At 35.4% G+C, this 9738-nt stretch overlaps 1 protein-coding gene across 1 annotated transcript; it reads left to right on the top strand.

The window, feature by feature from the left end:
* Positions 1 to 392: 392 nt before the first annotated feature.
* LOC306874835 (CD48 antigen-like) lies at positions 393 to 7852 on the top strand. Its single transcript, XM_079425113.1, has 6 exons — positions 393 to 547; positions 1926 to 2252; positions 3140 to 3430; positions 3647 to 3760; positions 3891 to 3964; positions 6360 to 7852. Exons 1-6 carry the CDS (start codon positions 499 to 501, stop codon positions 6411 to 6413), a joined length of 909 nt encoding a protein of 302 aa, XP_079281239.1. The 5' UTR covers positions 393 to 498; the 3' UTR covers positions 6414 to 7852.
* The last annotated feature ends 1886 nt before the right edge of the window (positions 7853 to 9738 follow it).

Genomic DNA, 9738 nt, shown 5'->3' on the forward strand with positions numbered 1-9738 from the left:
CATTTGCCGCTATTTCAGCACAAGAACATAGCATTACAGTGGACTGATCAACAGCAAGGCTTTTAAACCAGGTTCTAGAAACTATTTCCAGCTTTTTAAACTCCTGACTCCAGTTAACTTTTAGGTCATTATACTTTTTTTAATGTACTGTAATCAATGTGTTATGTAAAGTTTTTTGAGTTTCATTTGAGCATGTATGTATTTGCTGTTTGACTGCAGATTAGATTAAATTCTGTTACAAGTTTCTAGACTAGATTAATAAATTAAATGAGTCATTACAAGAGTGAGACAGGTCATTATCATTAATATGATGGCATGTAGCGCTCCGAAAACATGAGAGACTGTGGTTTAGAAAAAGAAAAAAAGAAAACAGCTGACTAGAAGTACAACCCACACCAGACACATACTAACACAAACAGGAACAGTTTTCATCTAAAGTAATTACAGCTTCTCTGTAGGAATTTTATACATTTCTCATTTTCTGAGCTGCTGAAGAAAATGTTTTGCTTTTTTGTTTTTTGCTGTTTGTGCTTTTGCCATCTGCTTGGTAAGTTTCAAATATTTTTCATAGATTTGATTGTATAAGAATCAAACTAGCATTTCACTCTGAGATCTACTTTGTGCTTTGTCTCTCAATCATTGACATCTTAAATGATGAAATCAGAATTTGTAGTGTTTTAAACATCAGTTGGCTTTTTCTGTCTGATGGCACAAGCGGGAAAGGGCATACATCTTATTTAAATACGTAAAACAAAGCAACTTTGCTACGTTCTGAAAACCAAATGTACAGCTAATAAAGCTTTACTAATTTATTTTGTAATGGGACTGTAATACTATTCATTCAGATCATCTAGAGATTCTGTAAAAGTATAGTGTCTTTGTTTGTAACTGAAATAACTGATGGATATTAAATGGCAGTTTCAAAGAAGATCATACTGTAGTGCAGAGGTGTCAAACTCAGTTCCTGGAGGGCCACAGCCCTGCACAGTTTAGATGCAACCCTAATTAAACACACCTGATCCAGCTAATCGAGTCATTTAGGCTTATTGGTATGTTAGTTGGAGCAGGGTTGCGGCCCTCCGGGAACTGAGTTTGAAACCCCTGCTGTAGTGTTTTGATGAACACTGAAAGCTATTGGCTGAAACATTTGCATTATTTTATGCTCTGTTGTTGTTTTTTTTACTGGATACTGTATCTTCTGAATGATATCTTGTAGAGTGCAGACTTTTTGGGGGGGATTTTGTTTATAAAATAAATGTGAGAAATAAAAATTAAATGACAACAGCAGAAGAACTAGACTGCTGTCATTTCAGAGTTTTAAAAGTTGCCCCTTGTGAAATTAGAGCTATAAACAGTTGAAATTGAGAGATCTGTGTTTCTCGTTTATAGATTTGTTGGTGTTCACAGACTATAAGATCATAAGTGATGATGAGGATCATGTATAGCCTATCTGCAATGCTCCACATAAAACTTCATATACTGGATGTTGTTGTCACGATGACCTGACCTAATTGTTAAAAATTATGTTTCTTCTTGCCTAATATCATCACCAGAGATGCTGATGTCCCGTTAAATGTACTCAAAACAGATCAGTCTCTGTGGTGCTTTGCTATGTAATAACTGCTGCAGTTTTATTTCACTTCTGATGTTTAATTTCAACATGAGCTGGAGCTAAAGGTCCTTCACATACGGTCTGGCCTGAGCTCAACTAGAGTCAAATCAGCTCAAATAGTCACTTTTCTGAAAAGAAAAAAAGCTCACTTTACTTTGTTTTCAGAGTCTCGTGTCAAAGTCAAGAAGAAAGATTGTGATCATTTCAAAACTACAAGATTAAAGATAAACCTTGATTAAACCAATGTCATTTATTTTAACTATAACAAGAACTTTAATGAGTGACTGAAAAATAAACTCTGTCTGTTCTCCAGTGTTTGGTAATAAAGATGCAGTGAAGCCAGTGACGGAGGGAGATTCAGTCACTCTACAGACTGGTGTTACTGAATTACAGAAACATGATCTGATAACATGGACATTTGGACATCCAGAGACTCGTATAGCTATAATCAATAAAGAGGATGAAATCTTCAACACATCTGATGGTGATGCTGTGGGATTCAGAGACAGACTGAAGCTGGATCATCAGACTGGATCTCTGACCATCACAAACACCAGAACCACAGACTCTGGAAATTATACAGTAAACATCAAAAGAGGCACACAATCGTCCACATACGGATTCAATGTTACTGTCTATGGTGAGTCACAATTACACGTGTGCTTGTTCTTTCCACTATTTCTAGTAAAACTAATCTTGAGATTGGCTTCCTATCAGTGGCATAACTATGATGATTTGGCCTTCTTCAGTTCAAAAACACTTGATGGTCCTCTATCATTCCCACAGCTTACAAGAATGCATAAAAATAGATATGAATATCACACTGTAATTTTGGGTGAACAATTCCAAACTGGTGGTCTCTAAAGCATCTTTTCACAAACTATGAAAAGTTCACTGTGTTTGTTGTCTGCCCTTATATACTACTATCCCTCAGGGAATTTCACAAAATACCTCATTCTGTTTACTTTTAATGAAAAGTTGGATTCTGTTTAGGCTACATTTGGGTTAGTTACATTTGCATAGCATTTTTCACAATACCCATTGTTTCAAAGCAGCTTTACAGAATGCATACAATGTAATAAATGTTTGCATTGTCTCAGACTCACACTTCAGTGGGTGAATATACTTAAGAGATGCAAATATTAATAGTTTTGTTTAATGTTTAAATCTATTTCTTATAGCAGCCAACCCATAGAACTATGTGAGTGGGTTTTGCACAGACACTCAAATTTCCTTAAAAAAGTTCAGTTTAATATATTTTAAAATAAGCAAGTATTTCTGTAAGTTGTGCAGTGTTAGAATTAATACATTATACAATGTATTATAAAATTCTTAACTTTAAGATTTAAAGATGTCTCAATTTATAGCAACATAAATACAACACTTTATTTAATATAAATACAAAATAGTCGAGCATAATAAAGGAAGAACTGACCCTAGAGGCAGATTACTGAACAATATATCAAGAAGCATTTCAAGTCAGCAATGTCTTGTCAATTACTCCCTGAAGTCTTCTTTTTATTCCAGCTCGTCTGCCTGTTCCTGTCATCAGATGTAACTTTTCAAACTGTTCTTCATCATCATCATCATATTGTTCATTGTTGTGTTCAGTGGTGAATGTGAGTCATGTGACTCTCTCCTGGTACAAAGGAAACAGTTTATTGTCCAGCATCAGTGTGTCTGATCTCAGCATCAGTCTCTCTCTACCTCTGGAGGTGGAATATCAGGATAAAAACACCTACAGCTGTGTGCTCCACAATCCCATCAGCAACCAGACTCAACATCTGGACATCAGTCAACTCCGTCACACATGTTCAGGTATGAATGGTAAAATATCTTGTGACTGTAAAAGCTTCATCTGAAGTAGCATATACATATATTCTAAACTCTGTTTATATTATAAAATCTCAGCTGTGTGCTGCTCTTTATAGTGTTTATTATAGATCAGACATATTTACTCACACTAATGACTCTCTTTAGCCATTTCAACACCAGGTCCATAATCTACTTCAAACTCTACTTCACATTCTCCAGGCTCCAAATCTCAGATACCATTGATTTCTGCTGCGGCTGCTGGATTTCTGCTGATCGTAGCAGCAATCGGGATCTACTGGATCTACAGGAGACACAGAAAAACAGACCAAGAAGGTAAGAGTTTCCTACTGCTGACACATCTGTAAAAGTGTTAAAATAATAAAAGTATTTATTTAATTTTTTTTTAGAAAGAAAGAAAATTTAAGATTGCATTTTGTTGTTGTTTTTGTGTTATTATTTTTAGGAACAGATCAGACTCGTAATGATGAGATCACTTACGCTGATCCAACATTCTACAAACTAAAAGCACAGAAACCAGTAAGAGAATTTATAACTGTGTCATTAATGCATATTTATTAAATTAGATGTTTATGTCCCATAACCATCCATCTCTTCTTCCTTCTGTAATAAAAACAACAGTAATGACAATTACAAATAATAATACATATTATAAAACACTATAATAATTATTTTTATTAGTAGTTCTATTTGTTTCAATTACATATACATTATTAATTATAATTATTTTTATTATTATTAAGTAAATACGTAATTAAATATGAATTAAGTATTTACTTAATAATACATCTGAAACTAATGCACATAATAATCTAAATGTATTATGACGTCCTACAAGAAACCCAGTGTGATTCTGGGGAACACACTTACTTCTGGAGGAAATTACTTCATACATCCACTGAAAATGTCTCAACGGTATATTAGTTCTAGTATTAGTTCTAAAAAAAGATCCTGAAGCAAAGATAGTTAACACGAAAACAGTAAGTTCAATGGACCTCAGACGGATTACAAAAAAGGAGATACTGAGTTAAATTAATGTGCAAACGTTTTGGCCAAGTTAGTCCAGTATACTCACAAAAGCTCCATGTCTGATTTTAATCACGCAGACATAAATTCATACTCACAAATGCTTACAAATTATACATTTTTACGCTAGAGCTTTAGACTAGACCTGCACAACAATTTTTTTTAATCTGTGCGAAGACGCTGTTAAGCAAAGACCATTTCCACAGCCCTGATTGTGACAATGATACAGAGTGTCAATTTTGCTATATTGCTTATATTCACATAACACAGTACAGCTTAACTGACACGTTAGAGTGACAAAAATCACATGGTAGATAAAGAGCAGCATTAAAAGGCACAAAAAAAAGTTAATTAGCTAAGCTTTTTGCACCTGAAGTGCATGCACAGAATTACTGAGTTCCAATCATAATTTAATCCATGGTAAGTATTCAAGTAAACACAGCAGGTTATTTTTTAGCGAATGTAAACAGCTGGGAGAAAATCAAATGCGTGTTAATTTATCTGATCCATGCATTAGGTCTTAAAGTGACAGCAGCCTAGCGCTCACTGCTCTTGACTGAATGATTCTAGTGGCTTTAATAAGCATTAATCTACATTTTATACAGTGAAGACTATGCAGTATATTTTAGATTATGTAGCATTATTATTTCTTCTTTATTTTGATATTATAACAACCTTATTTCCAGCACAAAAAGTCATATGGCCCACCGTTACGCGATGCTGATTCAGGAAGGTAGGAATACGAGGGATGCAGAATAATCAGGTTCTTTAATGGAGTAAACGTATTAACAACAGAATAAACAGCGTAAACATAACTTTAAGACACGGCGAAGACGACTACTGAACTCAAGGCTTATAAAGAACACAAACTAATGAGGAAACAAGATGATTAATACAAGACAGGTGAATGGAATAAACGATGATTAACTAATGACAGGAAACAGACCAAATAAGGACAAACAGGAACTAAACAGAAACCAAACCGTGACATACCCTTAGCTTCAATAGTTAATGACTTTGGATTTGAAAACAGTTTCAGTTTCAATTTCACTTTCATTAGAAATTACCAAAAAGAACGGAGGAGAAAAATACATGGTCAGGGTCAGATACAGATCTCTCAACTTCATAAAAACAACTGCAGAAACACTTTGGTTAATATGGTAGAGTTTAGTGTGTTTTTGCTGAACATGCACTGTTAAACTGTCTCTCACTGGAAACTGAGGCCTTCAGAAAGCCAGTGTGACTGAAGAAAGTTACACATCTCTGCTCATTTATGCATGAATGTGTGCGATAAAGAAAACATGAAAAATAAAGCAAAAATGTCCCTGCTGTTTTGTATAAGGAGACTTTTTTTTTGCGGAGTAGAATTGACTAAAACTGGGAATAACCTGAATTAAATAACCCATGTGAAACATTGATGAGAAATGCCTCTAAAAATGTAACTCTTACAAAAATTAACTACAAATAAAACCAAAAAAAACATGGTCACTATGTTAAACCAAATTAACCATGATTTTAAAACACTAAACATGGTTGACACGGTGACTATAATAAAACCATTGCTAATTTTCTTAAAGGATATGCATTCATAAAGTGAGTTTCTTTAAACAATCGCTGTATCTATTCAATGGCCATAAACAGCACTATATAGAGTGTATCGAGAGGAGCCCTCTAGCCTTCATGCTAATGTTTATTTGAAATATGAAGTCATGTGCTAATTAAATATTGCCAGTTCAACCATGTTAACAGTTTTTTGGTCATACCGCCCAGCACAACTTAGCACCCTGAAGACTAGCGCACAAAATCTTATCAAACAATGCAGTTTGGCAACTATTTTTGAAAAAATGAACAGATCTGACATGTCTCTTACTATCTTTGTGTCTTTCAGGGAGTCAAACAGGAGGATGAGGTGGTGTATGCAGGCGTCGTCACGAAAAGTTGATCAAATTCCTCATTAATGTTACAATCACAGTCAGTACAGTTTACATGCATGCTAGAAAGATAGCCGATTATAAAGCCGTCTTTCTACCATTTTTTTTTTTCAATGTTTTCACGTGCAGCAGCGTTACTATGTTAGTGCTGAAAAATTCCAGGAATTCTAAAATGTGTTATGCAAGTAAAATTTTGGGATAAAATCAGTTAAATATTTACTTACACTTATATTCCATGTAACTGTATAATGTTTTTGAACATATTTTTAGAAAACGCTTCCAAAGACGAGATTTTACAGCTTTCTGTGTTTTCACTGTTATATGCTTGGGGGCGCTATTACACATCTTCTGAATGAGACCAGAATCTCCCGATCAAAAACACGGACGAGGAAGATGCACAAACAAGCGCTCTAATACATAAGCATATTCATATGAAAAATAATACAATTATCAATAATAAACAGCATATAAATCAAAATGAGGAAAATGTCAATCCAGGAAGTGGTAAAGGACGTGCAAGATTTGGGGGTGCTGATGGAAGAGATCTACTGCATCTATGCATTGATCATTCCACTGAATATAATCCAGATGTACTCTTGATTTGTAAACACAAATTCCTTTTTGCTCAAAATATTCTGGAAGCCACGAAAATTTAGCAAATATATAAAACAAACTGGTAACTTATATCACTGGCAGGGAAAGAGTTAATCACTTAATTTGGTCAATAATAGATTTTACATGCTAAAAAACGAGTGAAGCCTGATTCAAATATTTATAAAACGGTTAGTTCCGGTCCTTGATTCTGATTGGTTGAGCCACGTTTGAAGCTGTTGTAAATTATTCTACAAACATACACTTTGTTCACATCTGTGTGTTGCTTGGCAATAATGTTTTTATTAATATTATTACATGTTATTTGCTTTGTTTATTTTGTGAATCCTTGCTACAAATATGGAGTAAACATCTTAGAATGCTTTATTCAAATATGTAAACATTAATTAGTAGCATTGGCAAATTAATGACGATATAATGCAGCGTTGTTCGCACCCTTCATGCTGCTTACCAAGATGATGGCCATTATTCTGAGCGTGTAAATGCAAATTAAAAATGCACAAACAAGAATGCTGCAGTCTGCAGGATAATGATTTTGTCACAAATATTATCAGCAAACAGATGATTTTGGTGTTTTTATTGCCGTGTGTAATGAATGTTCAATGAATGCATTTGACATTCGAGTAGCTGCAGTCAGAATAAAACCTGCTGGGGTTGGTTTTCTTTGGGGTTGGAAAGAAAAGGTTTTTTTTTCCTCTGGTGTAAAAACAACTTATGCATGCAAATCTATAACTGGACATTTGTGGTGTGTGTCAGCATGTGAATAGTGTGTGTGTGGGCGGCATTTGAATGCACTTCCGCAATTTAACTTCCTTGTCTATAAATGCAGATGCTTGACAAAAACAGTCTCCCTAATCAAACACACCTGATTCAACTCATGACCTCATTAGAAGAAACTCCTGAAATAGGTGTTTTGGGGGCATGACCAGGGTTGAGAAACACTGAATTAGATCAAATATGAAAATAGCCCTATATAAGGGAGATATTAAGAATGATATTCTATGGCATATGCATCTGTATCTATATAAATAATTCAGCTGTGTTAGACTCAAAACTAGTTAGTCTAACTAGCTACATTATTTTTTTTCTGAAAAACTTTTTACCTGTCATCATCAAGGACAAAAATAAGACCAAATGTAACACCTGCCTCACTACAAGATGTGAAACTTTAAGGCACGCTATATATATTTTTTAACCCACTACTATTAATATAACATGAGTCACAACAGGGGTGGGGAACGTTGATCCAGGAGAGCTGGTGTCCCTGCAGAGTTTACGTGATTGATTGAGGGTTGGAGCTTAACTCTGCAGAGACACCGGCCCTCCAGGATCACAACCACATGAGTCCAGAGACACAGAATTTTAGCAAAAAACAGGACTGCATTTGAATCACCACAAACAGAAAAAGGTCTGCAAAAATGGTGTAATTACAGCATCTTTGCTAACAAGGCCATGATAAACCCTGATATAGCATAATACCATGGGTTGCGCTGTTAGAGCGCTCTCTAATGTTCACAACAACAATTCAACTCTACAAAAGTGGGCATTCATATCTGAAAAGTTTCCTCCAGTGCGAAAGCCCCTATTTATACATAACCTGATAAAGACGTTCTGACAGAAAACATAAAATTATAGATTTGCTTCAAGTGACAGAAGGTACATTTTCACTTCATCTAGAGCTCTTTTTGTTCTCTGCATTATCTATGATTCAGTGGATCAGTGAGCCGTTTAATTCAGACTGAATCGCGAACCGATTCACATTGTTCTGATCAATTCATTTGAAAAGATTCGGCTCAAAAGAGTGAACCATTAACAAATCGCCGGTTCTGGTTCTGAACAGCCAACAGAAAATACCTCATTACCGATAAATGCCAAATAACTCATAACTATTGGCTGCTAAAAAGTAGGTGATTTAAACACCAGTGAGGCTGAGATGTGTCACTATAACGACGACGCTGATTGGGCTCATGCGTTGCCCTCTAACACCGCGTCCTAACTACAAGCGACGCGACGCCGCGACACGCGATAAAAGGTATCTTTTCCATGTTACTCAGAGACCGGTTTCTATTTCCGTTCGGCTGGAACAACAACATACAAACTATGACAGTAGACAATCTCAGATGATTTTGTGCTGTTTTCTAAATAGTCTAATCTGAGATTATATATCATATTCCGTGACCTTATAGCCATACTGAAACCAACAACAGATAGTTTACCTCAATCTTGAAAATAGTTTAAAGCAAAGTTAAAACTGTGGACTCACTGCGAACCAACGAGTGTATTCCATGACAAAGATGTTATCAGTCACTCTGTACATTTTAAAAAGTGTTAATATTAGATTATAAACGCAGGGCTCTCAAGTGTCACGCATTGAGCGTGACAGTCACTCATTTCGGTCTATTGTCACGCACTCCCGCCACACATTGTATTTCTCACGCAGAAAAAAACTATTTATAATATATTTAATATACCGCAGCGCCCAACATTTCTCTGACCGCGCCGCTCTCGCTATGGAACCGGCAGGATTCAAGCGCGTCTCCCCTGGAGTTCTTAGTCGAGCATGCCACTTATCAGCCAATCAAAAAAAGAAATAGGCTACACAATAGCCAATCAGAAAATAGCACTATTGTATCTGGGTAAGATTTAACGCAACAACCAATGAAAAAGCATCACTTTGAGCACAAAGTAAGTAATGATCTCCTGTTACAGCAAATTCACAACTTG

Source organism: Barbus barbus (genome assembly GCF_936440315.1).
Source record: "Barbus barbus genome assembly, chromosome: 9".
Taxonomy (NCBI): domain Eukaryota; kingdom Metazoa; phylum Chordata; class Actinopteri; order Cypriniformes; family Cyprinidae; genus Barbus; species Barbus barbus.

Coding starts and splice junctions, on each gene's coding strand:
- LOC306874835 (XM_079425113.1), top strand. CDS start 499: ATGTTTTGCTTTTTTGTTTTTTGCTGTTTGTGCTTTTGCCATCTGCTT. Junction 2,253..3,139: donor ATTCAATGTTACTGTCTATG/GTGAGTCACAAT, acceptor TTTTTATTCCAG/CTCGTCTGCCTGTTCCTGTC. Junction 3,431..3,646: donor ACTCCGTCACACATGTTCAG/GTATGAATGGTA, acceptor CACATTCTCCAG/GCTCCAAATCTCAGATACCA.